This window comes from Salvelinus alpinus, chromosome 6, assembly GCF_045679555.1.
Source record: "Salvelinus alpinus chromosome 6, SLU_Salpinus.1, whole genome shotgun sequence".
NCBI lineage: Eukaryota > Metazoa > Chordata > Actinopteri > Salmoniformes > Salmonidae > Salvelinus > Salvelinus alpinus.
In genome coordinates, this window is record NC_092091.1 from 46,987,758 (window position 1) to 47,007,944 (window position 20,187).

The 20,187-nt window shown below is 42.6% G+C and overlaps 1 protein-coding gene across 5 annotated transcripts in view; it reads right to left on the reverse strand.

Moving 5' to 3' along the window:
- Positions 1-20,187, reverse strand: part of LOC139577570 (serine/threonine-protein kinase Nek7) — a 182,186-nt gene that overhangs the window by 85,460 nt on the left and 76,539 nt on the right. For 4 of the 5 annotated variants that reach the window (XM_071404677.1, XM_071404678.1, XM_071404675.1 and 1 more), the window contains exons 2-3: positions 19,345-19,432; positions 2,837-2,977 (exon numbers count right to left, since the gene is read on the reverse strand). In XM_071404677.1, coding sequence (XP_071260778.1) covers positions 2,837-2,977; positions 19,345-19,404 — 201 coding nt within the window. In that variant the 5' untranslated portion in view covers positions 19,405-19,432. Of the gene's footprint in view, positions 1-2,836; positions 2,978-19,277; positions 19,433-20,187 lie in introns of those variants that run through there. The other variant, XM_071404679.1, reaches the window with a different exon arrangement.

Below are 20,187 nucleotides of genomic sequence, written 5' to 3' on the forward strand. Positions count from 1 at the left end.
AAGCTTAGATTGTAGGATGGCTGGGGTGTTAAGCATGTTCAAATTTAGGTCGCCTAGCAGCACGAGCTCTGAAGATAGATGGGGGGCAATCAGTTCACATATAGTGTCCAGAGCACAGCTGGGGGCAGAGGGTGGTCTATAGCAGGCGGCAACGGTGAGAGACTTGTTTTTAGAGAGGTGGATTTTTAAAAGTAGAAGTTAAAATTGTTTGGGAACAGACCTGGATAGTAAAACAGAACTCTGCAGGCAATCTTTGCAGTAGATTGCAACACCGCCCCCTTTGGCCGTTCTATCTTGTCTGAAAATCTTGTAATTGGGGATGAAAATGTCTGAATTTTTGGTGGTCTTTCTAAGCCAGGATTCAGACACGGCTAAAACATCCGGGTTGGCAGAGTGTGCTAAAGCAGTGAACAAAACAAACTTAGGGAGGAGGCTTCTAATGTTAACATGCATGAAGCCAAGGCTATTACGGTTACAGAAGTCATCAAAAGAGAGCGCCTGGGGAATAGGAGTGGAGCTAGGTACTGCAGGGCCTGGATTAACCTCTACATCACCAGAGGAACAGAGGAGGAGTAGGATAAGGGTACGGCTAAAAGCTATGAGAATTGGTCGTCTAGAGCTACTAGAGCAGAGAGTAAAAGGACGTTTCTGGGGGCGATAAAATAGCTTAAAGGAATAATGTACAGACAAAGGTATGGTAGGATGTGAATACAGTGGAGGTAAACCTAGGTATTGAGTGATGATGAGAGAGATATTGTCTCTAGAAACATCATTGAAACCAGGTGATGTCATCGCATATGTGGGTGGTGGAACTGAGAGGTTGGATATGGTATAGTGAGCAGGGCTCGAGTCTCTACAGTGAAATAAGCCAATAAACACTAACCAGAACAACAATGGACAAGGCATATTTACATTAAGGAGAGGCATGCTTAATCGAGTGATCAATAAGGGTCCAGTGAGTAGAGGTTGGTTGGGGTCACGGCGATCCAGACAGTAGGCCGGGTAGAGGCTATCGGTAGCAAGATAGCATAGGATGGAGGTCTAATTGTAGATACCTCGTGCGTTTCCGTCGGTAGGTTAGTGGGGTTCCGTGTGGTAGAGGGGATCAATCCAAATTGGCAAAATAGATATAGTGGCCCAAGAATTATTTATTTTTTTAAATAATAATAATAATAATTGTCTGATATACTTATTCAGATAGCAGCCGATAAGACAGCTAACGATTAGCGGGCCCCAGATGAGCGTTCAGGTAACGTCGGGACGGGGGTGCCAGTTGGATAAGTCCCTCGGGCAGATAACGTCGGCAGTCAGTCGTGAAGGCCCGGTGGGGCTCCGTATCTGCAGCAAAAAAAACAAAAAAAAAACGGGTCCGGATAGGTGACTGTAGCCCAGGAATGGCTGATGGAGCTCCTCAGCTAGCTCCGGAATAAATTACGTTTGCTCCGGGATCGACGTAAGCCAATAGACACACGGTTTGCAGCTAGCTAGCGTGCAAATAAGCTAGCTAGCTAGCTAGCTAGCCTGCGGCTGAAATCCGGTGATGAAGTAGAAGGAAAAAAAAAAATCCGGTGATGTGGTAGTGAAAAAGCAGTCCTATATGCTCTGGGTTGATATCGCGCTTGCAGACTGGCAGGTATTGGCCCGAGCTGAAGCTGGCTGGTGTCCGAGTTAAGGGTGAAGACCGCAGCAGTGGCTAACTGACTACTAGCTAGTTATCTGGCTAGCTTCTGATTGGGGTTACGGTTCTAAAGTATAAAAGAAATAGCAGATCCGTACCACATTGGGTGAGGCGGAATGTATATTCAGTTCCTAAATGGAAAGTGAAATTAAAATATATACGAAATGCATACGAAAAAAAAACGAGGACTATTTACACGGGACAAGACAAACACACGTCCGACTGCTACGCCATCTTGGAATCCAATTTTTATCAACTTTGCTCGCTCTGCACACTGCTCTAATGTAAAACATTTACAAATGTAACAACAGAAGACATCAGGGTCTGCAACCCCGCTCGCCATCATGGCTAAATTATATTCTTAAAACTGATGGAGGAATAGATGCAAAGGAAGAGCGGATGGAGAGACATGCAGGTGAGTGATGGCTGGAAAGAGATATCGGCTGGCTGATCACAGATGCTCTACATGAGATACGCATGAAAGTGAAGTGGACATTATTGGACCGGTATATCGTGTATACACTAGTAGAGAGTAATGATCACAAAGCAGGATGAACTACAAAAGTATATTTCCTAAAGAAAATGTGTGTACTTGTTAGCTTGTCTTAAAGTATTTATGGTTGTAAAATAAGTTGCAGCAGTGTTAATGACTGCAGTAGTGACTGGTTATAGTTGAAAAAGTAGGTAGATGGAAATATTGATCGATTGAGTGATTGATTGATCAGATAGCCTGAACATGTGAAAGTTAGTTTGGTGTCTCTAGTTCAAGAGTTACCATTACTGTTGGTGGATTATTTTGTGCTAATTATTTTATGCCCCCAAAATGTTTTAAACGGTTAAAGCACGAGGGCGAGCGGAAGAAGGCAAATTATAATAATACGAGTATGTGTAATTTCTAGAGTGGTCTTGCTTTCAGCAAGTACACTAATAAATTTGATAAGTTAGTCAGCTAACTTTGATAAACATTCATATATAGATCTTGATTTGAGTCGGTTATACAATTTAAAAATCAATCTTTCTCTATGAACTAGAAAATATGAAGTAGTTTGAGAATATGTAGGAAAATTGGTGACATCATACCCCTGAAATGTGTCCTTGGGTATCTTGAAAGGTGGGGGGAAAATGATGATGTGTGCTGTGTGTGTGCGCCTCTCTCACCTGAACCTTCTTGAGGGCCATGGAGGTGTTGTCCATCAGGTACCTGGCCCGGTACACCTCACTGAACTGGCCCCGCCCAATCTTCTTCTCAATCTGGAAGTTAGCCAGAGAGTTGTGGCCCATGTCCGGCTGAAGCGGCTTCTGCAAGGCCGACACAGACAACACAGTCACACACACACACTTAGGCCTACACCCCTGATGCTTTCCCTTGCAGTTATGATTTGAGTTTTACAGCATGTTGAACATGGAATCGTTTACAATAGATTGTGTGATAAAGCAGAATCCATCTCATCTCCTCGTTTTTCTGCTGAACATTGCATTTCCTGTCCAGAAAAACAACATTGAACTTAGTGATTATTTATGCATATTTACAGTTAAAGGGATAATTCAGGATTTGCCAATGAGGCCTTTTATCTACTTCCCCCAGCATCAGATGTGGATACCATTTCTATGTCTCTGCGTGCAGAGATGGAAGTTGCTAACTAGCGCTAGTGAATTGCTAACTAGCGTTAGCATAATGACTGGAAGTCTATGGGTATCTGCCAGCAGCTTTTGCCCACCTGATATATACTGAACAAAAATATAAACGCAGCATGTAAAGTGCTGATCCCATGTATCATGAGCTGAAGTAAAAGTTACCTGAAATGTATCTCAAATTTTCTGCACAAATTTGTTTGCATCCCTATTAATGAGCATTTCTCCTTTGCCAAGATAATCTATCCACCTGACAGGTGTGGCATATCAAGAAGCCGATTAAACAGCATGATCATTACACAGGTGCATCTTTTGATGGGGACAATACAAGGCCACTCGAAAATGTGCAGTTTTGTCAACGTTGTTTGAGAGAATTTGGCAGTACGTCCAACCGGCCTCACAATCGCAAACCATGTGTAACCACGCCAGCCCAGGACCTCCACATCCGGCATCTTCACCTGCGGGATCATCTGAGACCAGCCACCCGGACAGTTGTTGAAACTGAGGTCTATTTCTGTCTGTAATAAAGCTTTATTGTGGGATAAACCAGCTGCACCCCTGCCCAGTCATGTGAAATCCATAGATTAGGGCCTAATGAATATATTTAAATTGACTGACTCCTTCTATAAATTGTAACTCAGCATAATCTTTGAAATTGTTGCATGTTGCATTTGCATTTTTGATCAGTATAGAATACCTCAGGGTAAGCTTCACACCCTTTTATCCACCAAGAGAATTCTCATCCGAAATGATCACCGCTGTCTACATCCCTCCACAAGCCAACACCATTCTCGAACCATAAGCAAACAAGAAACCGCTCACCCAGAGGCAGCGTTTCTGGAGACTTAAAACCACCCTACCTCACTTCTACCAACAAGTCTCTTGCGCCACTAGGGGTGCTAAAACGCTTATTCTTAAACTTTTATTCTACCCCCAAAAATGCATACAAGGCCCTCCCTCATCCTCCCTTCAGCAAATCTGACCATGACTCCAGTCTCCTGCTTCCTGTTTACAAAAAAGCTCAAACAGGAAGTACCAGTGATGGGCTCAATATGGAAGTGATCAGATGAAAGAGACTGTTTTGCTAGTACAAACTGGGATATGTTCCGGGATTCATCCGATAGCATTGAGGAGTTTACCACAACAGTTAAGGGCTTCATCAATTAGTGCATAGACAATGTCGTCCCAACACTGAGAATGTATCCAAACCAAAAAGACTACAAAGACTATGAGGTTAAAGTGCAGACTGTCAGTTTTCATTTGAGGGTATTTTTATCCATACAGGTTGTACATAGTCCCCCCATTTTATGAGAACAAAAGTATTGGGACAAATTCATATATGTGTATTGATATAGTGAAAAGTTTAGTATTTGGTCCCATATTCCTAGAACACAATGATTACATCAAGCTTGTGACTCAGCATTGGCTGTTTGTTTTGGTTGTGTTTCAGATTATTTTGTGCCCAATTGAAATGAATGGTAAATTTATTCTGTCATTTTGGAGGCAGTTTTATTGAAAATAAGAATATAATATGTTTCTAAACACTTCTACATTAATGTGGATGCAACCATGATTACGGATAGTCCTGAATGAATTGGGAATAATGATGAGTGAGAAAGTTAGACGCACAAATATCATACCCCTCACCATTACAATAACAGGGGAAGTTAGCATTTTTTGGGGGGTATGATATTTACAGTATACCTCTAACTTTCTCACTCATCATTATTCACAATTCATTCAGGATTAACCCCTCCCTCTGCAACTGGATTCAGGACTTCCTGACGGGCCGGCCCCACGTGGTGAGGGTAGGCAACAACACCTCTGCCATGCTGACCCTCAACAAGGGGGCCCCTCAGGGGTGTGTGCTTAGTTCCCTACTGTACTCCCTGTTCACCCATGTCTGCGTGGCCCCACACGACTCCAACACCATTGTCAAGTTTGTTGACGACACAGCGGTGGTATATATGATCACCGACGGTGATGAGTCAGCCTTCAGAAAGGAGGTCAGACACTTAGCAGTGTGTTGCCAGGACAACAACCTCTCCCTCAACATCAGTAAGACCAAGGAGCTGATCGTGGACTATAGGAGAAAGAGGGGAGAGCACGCCCCCATCCGCATCAACAGGGCTGTTGTTGCGCGGGTCGAGAGCTTCAAGTTCCTTGGAGTCCACATCACCAACAAACTAATATGGTCCAAAACAGGAGGCTGAAAAGATTTGGCCTGGGCCCTTGGATCCTCAAAAATTCATACAACTGCACCTTCGAGAGCATCTTGACTGGCTGCATCACTGTTTGGTCTGGAAAATGCACCGCCCTTGACCAGAAAGCGCTACAGAGCTTGGTGCGTACAGCCCAGTACATCACTCGGTCCAAGCTCCCTGCCATCCAGGACGTCTGTCAGAGAAAGGCCCGAAAAATTGCCAAAAACTCCAGCCACCCAAACCGTCCGGCAAACAGTACAGGAGCATCAGCTCGGACCGCTCCGAGACAGTTTCTACCCCCAAGCCATAAGACTGCTAAATAGTCAATTAATGGTACCCAATCTATCTGCACTGACTATATCTTGCACTGACCCTACGCACACTCACTAGACTATATAGATACACTCTACATTAACACTCCCACACAGATGCACACAACACACACCCTGACACAACACAAACACACTTTCATACACATTTGTACACTCATTATTTGCTGCTGCTACTCTGTACTTTATTTTGCTCGTATTATCATCTATCCTGATGCCTAGTCAATTTATCCTGCCTTCATGTACATACAGTATCTAATATATAATATAGATATATAAATAAAACGTAATTCCTCATATATATATATATATATATATACACATATTTTACTCTTCATCGTTGGGCAGGGCTTGTAAAGCAAGCATTTCCCGGTAAGTCTACACCAGTTGTATTCGGCGCATGTGACAAATTAAATTTGATTCGATTTTAGCATGCTAGCAGATAGAGCATTGACTGGAAGTCTGTGGGTAACACTAGTTAGCATTGGCTCAGGAAACTGCCTCTAACTTCCTTCATACTGGACACAGAGACATCAAAATGGTATACACGAGTTCATCTGACTCAAAATTCCAAAGTATCCCTTTAACAGAGAAAAAATGTGACTCTTCCTGAACCACTAAATCTTATTAGGTCATTATTATGTCCAACGAGGACAATAATTTGAGTGTGTGTCTGTGCTGTAGTCTGCCATGGCACATCACAGTTAACATGACGCTGCTGCACTTGAGGTGACTTATGTTGGACCAGTCAGCTAGCGACAAACCCCCCCCCCCCCCCCACAGTGCCCTCCTCTTCCAAGGGATGCATGTGGCGCCCTGAAACTCGGCTCGCCAGTGAATGTCTAAAATTAAAAAGCTAAGAAAACAGGCTGGAATGAGCCTTGGGGTTGTGATGTGTGAAAACACACAGAGCAGAATGTGACCTTTGCAGCCATTTTGTAAACGTGTCTGTTGGTGTGGTGGAGGGAGAGAGGAGGCGACAGATATCACAATGCCACATGTCACCGGTGCCTGGCCCCGACCACGACCCGGGGACACCCTCACAGGCAGGCAGACTCTGGGAAGGAGGAGGAGAGGAGGGTGAGAGCACAGTGTCATGATGGAGGGAGGGAAGGAGCAGCTTTAGATGTGTTCACTTCAGATTCGTTTCACAATTAAACAAAGTCTACATGAACAGAACACAGACCTGCGGCAAAGACAGAAGAGGTTCCTAGGACAACACACACACTAGGGCTGGGCTGGTGAGCGATCTCTAATATTAAAGAAGTCTCGCGGTATTGCTTGCCTGAGGTAGAGTACCTTATGATAAACTGAAGACCACACTATCTACCAAGAGAGTTCTCATCTATATTATTCGTAGCTGTCTATTTACCACCACAGATCGATGCTGGCACTAAGGCCACACTCAAACAACTCTATAAGCCCATAAGCAAACAAGAAAATGCTCACCTAGAAGAGGCGCGCCTAGTGGCCGAGGACTTTAATGCAGACAAACTTAAATTAGTTTTCCCACAGTTTTACCAGCATGTCACATGTGCAACCAGAGAAAAAAAATGAATCTCTACACCACCTCAGTCACCGGCTTCATCAATAAGTACATCGACGACGTCATCCCCATACTGACCGTACGTACATATCCCAACCAGAAGCCATGGATGACAGGCAACATCCGCATCTATCATAGCACAAGAATTTCGCTACACTCACATTAACTTCTCTAGGGTACGTGAGATGGTAGCGTCCCACCTCTTCAACAGCCAGTGAAACTGCTGGGCGCCAAATTCATATACAGAAATACTCATTATAAAAATTCAGAAAACAAAACATATTTTACATAGGTTTAAAGATTAACTTCTAGTGAATCCAACCACTGTGTCAGATTTAAAAAATGCTTTACGGCGAAAGCATACCTTACGATTATTTGAGAACATAGCCCAGCAGACAAATCATTACAAACAGTAACCAGCCAAGTAGAAGAGTTACACAAGTCAGAAATAGAGATAGAATTAATCACTTACCTTTGATGATCTTCATATGGTTGCACTCAGCAGACATTCATTTGCTCAAATGTTCCTTTTGTTCGATAGTCTCTTTATATCCAAAAACCTCCGTTTTGTTTGCGCGTTTTCTTCAGTAATCCACAGGCTCAAACGCAGTCAAAACAGGCAGACAGAAAATCCAAATTGTATCCGTAAAGTTCATAGAAACATGTCAAACGATGTTTATATTCAATCCTCGTGTTGTTTTTAGCCTAAATAGTCAATAATATTTCAACCGGACAATAACGTCGTCAATATAAAAGGTAAACAAGAAAGGCACTCTCGGTCGTGCGCATGAAAAAGCTCTGTAACACTTTAGGGTCCACTCATTTCAGACTGCTCTTACTTCCTATTTTTTCAGAATACAAGCCTGAAACAATTTCTAAAGACTGTTGACATCTAGTGGAAGTAAAATAGTGTCTGTGAGTATAACAGAACTCATATGGCAGGCAAAAACCTAAGACAAATCCAACCAGGAAGTGGGAAATCTGAGGTTTGTAGTTTCATTTAAGTGATTGCCTATCCAATATGCTGTGTCTATGAGGCCAGATTGCACTTCCCAGGGCTTCCAGCAGATGGCAACAGTCTTTAAAAAGTTGTTTGAGGCTTCTATTGTGGAAGGGGATCGAATAAGAGCTGTTTCAACAAGTGGACTAGGCTGAGGCCAATGCGTTGTTTCCTGCGCGGTCACGCGGGCACGCCGTTCCTTCTTTTTCCTCTGTAATGAATACGCTAATGTCCGGTTGGAATATTATTGAAGATTAATTATAAAAAGACCCTAAGGATTGATTGTAAACATCGTTTGACATGTTTCTACAAACTGTAATGGAACTCTTGACTTTGTCTGGATTTTGCGCTCACGCATTGTGCCTTTGGAATAGTGAACTAAACGCGCGAACAAAGCGGAGGTATTTGGACATAAATATGGACGTAATCGAACAAAACGAACATGTCTTGTGGGAGTCCTGGGAGTGCATTCCGATGAAGATCAGCAAAGGTAAGTGAAGATTTATAATGCTATTTCTGACTTTTGTTGACTTTGGCGGGTAACTGTATGGCTTGCTTTGGTGGCTGAACGCTGTACTCAGATTATTGAATATTGTGCTTTGCCGTAAAGCTTTTTTGAAATCTGACACAGCGGTTGCATTAAGAACAAGTTTATCTTTAATTCTATGTAAAACATGTATCTTTCATCAAAGTTTATGATGAGTATTTCTGTTAATTGATGTGGCTCTCTGCAACTTCTCCAGGTGTTTTGGAGGCATTTCTGAACATGGCGCCGATGTAAACTGAGGTTTTTGGATATAAATATGAACTTTATCGAACAAGACATATGTATTGTGTAACATGAAGTCCTATGAGTGTCATCTGATGAAGATCATCAAAGGTTAGTGATTCCTTTTATCTATATTTCTGCTTTTTGTGACTCCACTCTTTGGCTGGAAAAATGGCTGTGTTATTTTTCTGTGATTTGGCGGTGACCTAACATAATTGTTTGTGGTGCTTTCGCTGTAAAGCCTTTTTGAAAATCGGACACTGCGGTGGGATTAACAACAAGATTACCTTTAAAATGGTAAAAGATACTTGTATGTTTGAGTAATTTTAATTATGAGATTTCTGTTTTGAATTTGGCACCCTGCAATTTCACTGGCTGTTGGCGAGGTGGGACGCTAGCGTCCCGAACGATCCCAGGGAGGTTAATTGACTACAGCACAGCTCAGCGTTCAACACCATAGTGCCCACGAAGCTTATCACTAAGCTAAGGACCCTGGGACTAAACACCTCTCTCTGCAACTGGATCCTGGACTTCCTGACAGGCCACCCCCAGGTGGTAAGGGTAGGCAACAACCCCTACCACCTGGGGCCCCTCAGGGGTGTGTACTTTATTCACTCTTGTACTCCCTGTTCACCCATGACTGCGTGACCAAACACGACTTCAACACCATCATTAAGTTTGCTGATGACACAACAGTGGTAGGCCTGATCACCGACAACGATGAGACAGCCTATAGGGAGGTCAGAGAACTGGCAGTGTGGTGCTAGGACAACATGTCCCTCAATGTGAGCAAGACAAAGGAGCTGATCGTGGACTACAGGAAAAGGCGGGCCGAACAGGTCCCCATTATCAACGGGGCTATAGTGGAGTGGGTCAAGAGTTTCAAGTTCCATGGTGTCCACATCACCAACGATCTATCATAGTCCAAACACACCAAGACAGTGAAGAGGGCACGACAACACCTTTCCCCCCTCAGGAGACTGAAAAGATTTGGCATGGGGTCCCCAGATCCTCAAAAAGTTATTCAGCTGCACAATCGAGAACATCCTGACCGGTTGCATCACCGCCTGGTAGGGCAACTGCTCAGCATCTGACCGTAAGGCAATACAGACGGTAGTGTGTACGGCCCAGTACATCACTGGGGCCAAGCTTCCTGCAATCCAGGACCTATATAATAGGCGGTGTCAGAGGAAAGCATAAAATTGTCAGAGACTCCAGTCACCCAAGTCATGAACTGTTTTCTCTGCTACCGCACGGCAAGCGGTACCGGAGCGCCAAGTGTAGGACCAAAAGGCTCATTAAAAGCTTCTACCCCTAAGCCATAAGACTGCTGAACAATTAATCAAATGGCCACCAGACTATTACATTGACCCATTTGTTTTGTACTCTGTTGCTACTCGTTGTTTATTATCTTATGCATAGTCACTACACCCCTACCTACATGTACAAATTACCTCTAACCTGTACCCCTGCACACTGACTCGGTACCTCTTGCATATAGCCTCGTTATTGTTATGTTATTGTGTTACTTTTTACTTTAGTTTATTTGGTAAATATTTTCTTCACCAACAGTGCAGTTCAAGAAGAGTTAAGGGCTTGTAAGTAAGCATTTCACGGTAAGGTCTACACTTGTGTTCGGCGCATGTGACAAATTAAGTTTGATTTGGCCAAAATATTATGAGACAATATTGTTCATTTTTTGACAGTATTTTGTGTTTTTGAATAAAAGTTTTAAATTTGCTTTATGAGTTGTGCATAAATGCCAAATCATTTTGCTCGGCCTCCGACCGCAAGGCACTACAGAGTAGAGGTCGACCGATTATGATTTTTCAGCGCCGATACCGATTATTGGAGGACAAAAAAAGCCGATACCGATCATTTAAAAAAAGGTATATATATATATATATATATCTCACACACACACACACACACATTTTTGTAATAATGACAATTGCAACAATACTGAATGAACAATGAACACTTTTATTTTAACTTAATATAATACATAAATAAAATCTATTTAGTCTCAAATAACATGAGAACATATGTTAAAACGAACCACCAGCTTTCATGGGTCTTCAATATTCCCAGTTAAGAAGTTTTAGGTTGTAGTGCAGAAAGCAGAGCTTGTCTGCATGGTCCCCTGTCAGTCTGCTCCTCAGCGAAACAGACCTTATTTGAAGTAGATCAAGACATTCTCTATGGAAGACATAAACGGTAAAATAAAGAAGGAACCCCTTTCAAGTTCAGCCGCAAGTTATGACAGGAATTATAACGCGTCGACTATTTCTCTCTAAACCATATACCTTTGACTAATCCGGAAACTATCACCTCGAAAACAAAAAGTTTATTCCGTTCCGTATTTTATCTAACGGGTGGCATCCATGAGTCTAAATATTCCTGTTACATTGCACAACCTTCAATGTTATGTCATAATTACGTAAAATTCCGGCAAATTAGTTCGCAAAGAGCCAGGCGGCCCAAACTGTTGCATATACCCTGACTCTGCGTGCAATGAACGCAAGAGAAATGACACAATTTCACCTGGTTAATATTGCCTGGTAACCTGGATTTCTTTTAGCTAAATATGCAGGTTTAAAAATATATACTTGTGTATTGATTTTAAGAAAGGAATTGATGTTTATGGTTAAGTACACATTGGAGTAATGACAGTCATTGATTGATTGTTTTTTATAAGATAAGTTTAATGCTAGCTAGCAACTTACCTTACTGCATTTGCGTAACAGGCAGGCTCCTCGTGGAGTGCAATGTAATCAGGTGTTAGAGCATTGGACTAGTTAACTGTAAGGTTGCAAGATTGGATCCCCCGAGCTGACAAGGTTAAAAATCTGTCGTTCTGGTTCCTAGGCCGCCATTGAAAATAAGAATGTGTTCTTAACTGACTTGCCTAGTTAAATAAAAGATTAAATAAAGGTGTAAAAAAAACAAATAATAATAATAATTATTGAAAATAATAATAATTTTAAAAAACGGCAAATCGCCGCCCAAAAATACCGATTTCCGATTGTTATGAAAACTTGAAATCGGCCCTAATTAAATCGGCCATTCCGGTTAATCGGTCGACCTCTACTACAGAGGGTACCACGTATGGCCCAGTACATCACTGGGGCCAAGCTCCCTGCCATTCAGGACCTCTTATACCAAACGGTGTGAGAGGAAGGCGCCAGAAAATGGTCAAAGACTCCAGCCACCCTAGTCATAGACTGTTCTCTCTGCTACCACACGGCAAGCGGTACTGGAGCGCCAAGTCTAGGTCCAAGAGGATTCTAAAAAGCTTCTACCCCCAAGCCACAAGTCTCATGAACTTCTAATCAATTGGCTACCCCCCCCCCCTCTTTTACACTGCTGCTATACTCTGTTATTATCTATGCATATTCACTTTAATAACTCTACCTAGATGTACATATTACCTCAACGAACTGATGCCCCGCACATTGACTCTGTACCGATACCCCCGCTATTGTTATTTTACTGCTGCTCTTGAATTATTTGTTACTTTTATTTCTTATTTAGGTATTTTTTCTTAAAACTGCATTGTTGGTTAAGGACTTGTAAGCAAGCATTTCACTAAGGTCTACACCTGCTGTATTCGGTGCATGTGACAAATACAATTCGATATGGGGAAAACAAAATCGAGGGCTTATTTTTAACTAACAATTGCGATTTAGATTAAAACACTCGGGTGAACGTTTGTAATCATGGAAATATAATGGCAATTCTAATTTTATAGTTAGAATGTAATAGTGTGCTCTTTAAATACAGTGTTGTTTGACATGACAACGATTGAAAAAGCCAGGGAGGCGTTCATAGAATAAGGAATTAGAATATTAATAGAACTTCTATGGATGCGTTATTGTGACAGGGTGTCCCAGGGGAGTAGGACCCTTTAATCTTTGGATACATTAAAATGTCTTCTCTTACATCATGTAGCTAAAATATTCACGCTTTGCCTATTCCTCCCTGATTTAGAAGATGCTGTTGCACAAACAACATGCTGATTTAGGCGTACACCAGGACTGGTATCAGTCTGTATTAGCTAGCTTAATTTGCTCTGACTCGGTACATGTATTAGCTAGCTAGCCAGCTAACTAGCGCTTTACGTTAGTGTCTTACACTATTAATTTTAGCCACAACTTGCTAAGAAAAGACTAACTAGCTATTTGCAGACAGTAAGATACACAAACTAAGTGTAATTTTAGAACGCTTGTGTTCTTTGTAATAAGAAGCAAAGTGGAAAGCACAATCGTTGTCATCAACATATTGTTGCATCTGCTGCATTGACTATGCAGACTGATGATGGAATGGTTGGCAAATGATCTCGTGGTCGAGGAACAACTGCTCTCCTTGAGCTTGTGTCCGTTAGGCCTACGGATGTATATATTATTTATCAGCACAAATTATATTGAGCAATAAAAGCCCCACTTGTGGTCTTCTTAAATTAAACTAGTTTGAGAGTATGGAGCACAATACCATGGAGGAGTTTAGAAGGTAGAAACTCCATCAAACTTGTATTCCACAGGCTGGGATCCGCACTATGTAGCTGTTGCAAGAGCACATTTTTCACTGGTTGTCCACTGGGTCGCAATGATTTATAGGCAGCTTAAACTTCTTCAATTCAACCATTATTGGGTTAAAATACACATCTGCATTTGTGAACAACCATCCACAACAACCACGATTCACATCAATGCGCTATGTACAGTTGAAGTCGGAAATTTACATACACCTTGGCCAAATACATTTAAACTCAGTTTTTCACAATTCCTGACATTTAATCCTAGTAAAAATTCCCTGTCTTAGGTCAGTTAGGATCACCACTTTATTTTAACAATGTGAAATGTCAGAATAATAGTAGAGAGAATGATTTATTTCAGCTTTTATTTCTTTCATCACATTCCCAGTGTGTCAGAAGTTTACATACACTCAATTCGTATTTGGTAGCATTGCCTTTAAATTGTTTAACTTGGGTCAAACGTTTTGGGTAGCCTTCCACAATAAGTTGAGTGAATTTTGGCCCATTCCTCCTGGTGTAACTGAGCTGGTGTAACTGAGTCAGGTTTGTAGGCCTAATTGCTCGCACATGCTTTTCCTGCAGCAAAGCACCCCCACAACATGATGCTGCCACCCCTGTGCTTCACGGTTGGGATGTTGTTCTTCAGCTTGGAAGCATCCCACTTTTTCCTCCAAACATAACGATGGTCATCATGGCCAAACAGTTCTATTTTTGTTTCATTAGACCAGATGACATTTCTCCAAAAAGTACAATATATGTGCAGTTGCAAACCGAAGTCAGGCATTTTTATGGTGGTTTTGGAGCTGTGGTTTCTTCCTTACTGAGCGGCCTTTCAGGTTATGTCGATATAGGACTCGTTTTACTGTGGATATAGATACTTTTGTACCTGTTTCCTCCAGTATCTTCACATGGTCCTTTGCTGTTGTTCTGGGATTGATTTGCACTTTTCCCATCTCTAGGAGACCGAACGAGCCTCCTCCCTGAGCGGTATGAAGGCTGCGTGGTCCCATGGTGTTTATACTTGCGTACTATTGCTTGTACAGATGAATGTGGTACCTTCAGGCATTTGGAAATTGCTTCCAAGGATGAACCAGACTTGTGGAGGTCCACAATTCTTTTTATGAGGTCTTGGCTGATTTCTTTGATTTTCCTATGGTGTCAAGCAAAGAGGCACTGAGTTTGAAGGTGGGCCTTGAAATACATCCACAGGTACACCTCCAATTGACTCAAATGATGTCAATTAGTATATCAGAAGCTTCTAAAGCCAAGACATCATTTTCTGGAATTTTCCAAGCTGTTTAAAGGCACAGTCAACTTAGTGTATGTAAACTTCTGACCCACTGGAATTGTGATACAGTGAATTATAAGTGAAATAATCTGTCTGTAAACAATTGTTGGGAAAATTACTTGTGTCATGCACAAAGTAGATGTCCTAACCGACTTGCCCAAAATATATTTTGTTAACAAGAAATTTGTGGAGTGGTTGAAAAACGAGTTTTAATGACTCCAACCTAAGTGTATGTAAACTTCCGACTTCAACTGTAGATATCAATGTGATATCCGTATCGCCTGTAGGCTACACCACTGCTCTCGTCCTTCTCTCAAAGCGTTTATACAAGTTGGATAATCTTTGGATGTCAACAGCAGTCGCAACATTGGTAGACAACTGTAGTCTACAAAAGCCAATTCCTGCTCTTTTCCCTGTGATCCGTCAAATGCATTTGGTGTGTCATCATAGTGGTCTCTGACTTGCGGTCAGACTCGCTCAGGCGGCACAAACTTAACACTTAACACTTAACATTTTTTCCCAATGCTGCTTTGAATGTCATTGAGAGGACAGAAAGGTGACCGTTTTTTTCCGCAAACATCCTTTCTGAATTTAAAAGTAATCCTAGAAGTAATCAGTGTTTGAAAAGTAATCTGATTACAATATTCATTACTCCCTGATAGATCGTAAATTACTGTTATACATTACTGTTTTATAGCGCTATTTCCTCTTAGTATGATTTTTTTTTACAGTGCCTTCAAAAAGTATAAATTAAGGTTACACACAGGAAGTATTCACACCCCTTGACTTTTTCAACATTTTGTTGTGTTAAAGCCTGAATTTAAAATGGATTACATTTAGATTTTCTGTCACTACATACAATAACCCATAATGTCAAAGTGGAATATTGTTTTTAGAATTGTTAGCAAATTAATTAAAAATGAAAATCTGAAATGTCTTGAGTCAAAAAGTATTCAACTCTATTGCTATGGCAAGCCTAAATAAGTTCATGAGTAAAAATGTGCCAAACAATTCACAAAGTTGCATGGACTCACTGTGTGCAATAATAGTGTTTAACATGATTTTTTAAATATCTGTACCCCACACATACCTTTAAAAGACAATTTTATACAGATGTTATATTGAACCCTGTCCAAGGTCAAACGCAGAGAACAAAGAGAGAGGTAAACAGTGGTCACGACAGTGTTTTTCACACAAAGAAAAGCAGAAGGAGTGGAGGAGCAGAGGCCATGGTGTTAGGTTAGGAGGAGAGAAATGGAATGAGAGAAAAAAGAGAGAGCTAGATCTAGAAATAGAGCGAGGGCATAGCTTTCACTCGCTGCATGGTAGCTTGACGAATGTTAGCATGAGCCCGTAAAGCGCTGTGACAGCCTCCTGCTGAGAGCACAGTCTCACTAATGTGTTCTGGCACGCCGGCCCCCTAATCACACATTTACATATGCAATGACCTATATTTGCATGTCAGATCGCACACTGTCCAGTGTGATTAACAACGGGCACCTCCCACGTGGAGTCGCCTTGGGTAGCGGGCAAGGGGCTGGGGAGGGCTAGGCGAGGGGTGAACCAGGGCTGGGGAGGGCTTGGGCTAGGAGAGGGGGAGCGCAGAGGGCCGGAGGGGGTCCATTTTTTGTGAGCCGAGGGGCTGGGCTGCCAGGCAGGATTATGTCAGGCGGGGGCCCGGCATTAGACACTTCATTAGAGCTAATCTGTTTAGCAGTGGGCAGTGTATGTAAACTTCACAGGCCATTTGCGGCACCTTGTCGGCCTCTGGCCTGGCCTTCAAAGGGCAGCCGGGCCCTCCTGACTGACAGGCTGTCTTCATTGCCCGCACTTGCGTCACACACACACACACACACGTGGGTGAGGCGCAGCAGCTCGACCCCTGACGACAGAGGGGTCACTGGGCAAACCGCAAGAGGAGAGAAGGAGAGGAGTGGCACAGAGAGGAGAGGTTTGTACAGATTGCAGCTTGCGGAAGGGGAGGTGTGTGCGTGTTTGAAAGGAGTTAGTAACAGAGATGTCCATCATTTTCTGTCTCAATTTCCAATCAGTTATCGTGGGAATTTGGGCCATAAATGTGAATGAGGAACACACCCTTAGTTGGTGAGAGCTGAAGTTAGGCCTCTGCTTTGGGGAATCAGACTTGTGGTGTCTAGCTCAAGCTCCTCCTTGTTGGGAAGAGTGAGGGATTGTAGAGGAGTGGACAAGCATGTCTGTGAGGGACAGCATGTGCCTGTGCTGTAGAGATGGCAGAGGGACAGGGTGGCCACCAGTGACACAGATGCACACACCCTGGGCTACTCACTGACAAGGAGATGAGAAGAAGAGAGATAGGAAGAGAGAAAAAGAGAAAAGGCATGAAGACAGAAGCATAGATGACGTGTGATATGTGGTGACACAGAGACACAGAGCAACTGACAGAGAATTTAAGATAAGAGAGAGGGAGAGACAGACAGAGAGAGAGGGAGGGAGAGATGGAGAGAGAGGGAAGGAGATGAAAATAAATGAAGAGAGCGAGACAGAGGGGGAGAGGAAGAGAAAGAGGGGGAGAGATGTGAGGTGTGATGCGACAGTGTGGCACTGCCAGCGGCTGCCAGAAAAAGGCCAGCGGGAGCCAGTAAGGGTGCCATCTCCCACAGAGCGCCAACCCACCCTCTACCCCCCCTCTCCCCATCACCAGCCTCGGTCTGTACTCCTCACGTCCCTCTTCTTTCACCTACATCTCTCCTCAGCCCCAGCCAGCTTAGCACCGCCATACAATATTCATCACTCCATCCATCCTCCCTACCCCGCTGGTGTTTCTCTCTCTGCTCCTCTTCAATCTGTTCCTGTACCACGGTGTGTTAGCTCACTTATAACCCTCCGCCTTGTCTCTCACACACACACACACACAGACAGAGATCTGACTCTGTCAAAACCTGCTGCGACGTTCAAATTCCATTTTGAGAATCTCTCTCTCCCACTCAAAGAGCAAATGCACCATTAAAAATGCACACGATACCAGCTCATCCACTTTACCTAATGCATATGCATCATACCTCCGGGACTTAGAGATGTGATACAATTCACATTTTCAGGAGGGGAATTTTTGCCGAGCAGATTAAATTGAGAAAAAGTGTGAAATAGATTGAGGACTTGTTGAAAGAGAAGGATCCGTCTGCTGATAGACACAGTATGACGCTGGATGCCTAACAGGAAGCAAAATAATGTCTGGATCTGCATAGGACTGGTGTTTGAAATACAAACTGTAAAATATGATCTTGCATAAACTAATAATATGCATGTTATTAGGCCTACTTCTAAATATATTTCCTATATTTTAAGACAAAAATGAAAGAGAAAAATAACTGAAATGATGCTAAATAGTGTGTGAAAAACAGAGGAAATCATTATTACCACAACTCTGTTAAATTGGAATATGATATCTCGAATGTGGGGGATGCTAGTTCTCGTTCTTTCATTTCTGTGCAAAACCCAATTAGTAATTAAACATATTCAAATAAATTAACACCCTGGCGATTTCACAGTTAATATTGCACTGGCTTTGCATACACAAGAAAAACAGGATAATTTTTAGCGTTACAAAAAAAAAATGTTGTTTTCCCGTTTCCTCTTCAACGTATGGATATGGATAGCGGGCGAATCCTCTTTGTTATAAGTCCATTCAATACATAGTGGGGCCAGAAACATCCTTGTGCTATGAAGGAGATTGATGAAGCTTATGTACGATATTGCTATTAAATTCCAACGGTGGCCAGATTTGCAACATAACAACCTGAATGTTATCGTATCAAAAGCTGCTCACTGGGAGGTCAAGCTCTGCAAGCCTCCAGAGTTTCAATCAATACTAATTCTCTCTCCGGCCTTCATCTGCCTATACTGTACGATTGAGGGGTTAGTAAAATGACAACCTGTATTGTTAATACAAATAACAAATACAGTAATTTTGACATACATTTTGTTCCCAACTTTACTGGGAATCGCCCGTAGCCTAATTTGTACTTTACTTAATTTACATTAATTGACAGGCTTAAAATTCAAGTATAGGCCTACCCTAAATATGAATGAGTATTTGTGAGTAAACATAAATGTAAGAGGATCGTACTGTGGCTGGAACACAGGTACTGCAGCTTGCTGTGTTTGGGTTAGAGTTAGGGTAAAAGTGATGTTGTAATATTTTTTATTTAACCTTTATTAACTGACTTGCCTAGTTAAATAACAAATTCCTATTTAAAATGATGGCCTACACCGGCCAAACCGGTTTGGGTGAGGGTAAGTTAGGGTGAGGGGATCCTACCTGTGGGTGGAACACGGGTACTGCTGCCTGCTGGCCTTGTGGTTGGGTTAGGGTTAGGGGGTCCTACCTGTGGCTGGAACACGGGTACTGCTGCCTGCTGGCCTTGTGGCTGGGTGTCCATGTCCATGGTGACAGGAGATCAATCCCTCACACCCCTAAGGAAACACAAACACAACCTTCAGTTAACGTTACAGTCACAAAAACACCGGACTCTTTTCCCTCACAACCAGGTAGAAATATAAGTAGATCCTCCAGTTACCTGAACATACCCTCTACAGAAGAACTCTGCCACCAGACAGACAGTATACACAGACTAGTAACAAATATCACACTCCTGGGGATCGCCTGAGCATTACGGAGCCAGAGCCAATAGTGTGTTGCTGAGGACTCTGCTGCCTGTGTACTGTCGCTCTGTCTGTCTGTGGCCCAGAGGGTGTCACATTGCAGTAGAACTGGATCTGCCTCGCTGGCTGGGTCTCTATGGACCTGAAAGGCTCCAGACACACACCAGGGTTTCCGTTAGGAAAATGTGACACTGGACAACGTGACCGGGATGATTTTCATTTACAGATTATTTGGACATTTAATGGACCTATTTGCATTGGGTGCGTAACCCATTAGGGCGTCCAACCACAGTGCTCAGAATGACAGAAATCACATTTAGATTATGGTAATTTATCTTAAACGGGGGAATGAAAGCAGATTTAGAAAATTTGTCTATGTTCCTAAAACCCTCGGACTTGTTGCTGGACTGCATGTCAAAGTGCGCACCTCTTTCACTCAGGAAGAGTGAAAGGTACGTCACAGGGTTATATAGCCCCCCACTCACTGCAGCGCTAGAGCTATTTCCCATCCTGGTCTCAGAGCATTTTGCATTACTCTGTACGTAAATCCGACACACTCCGTTTCG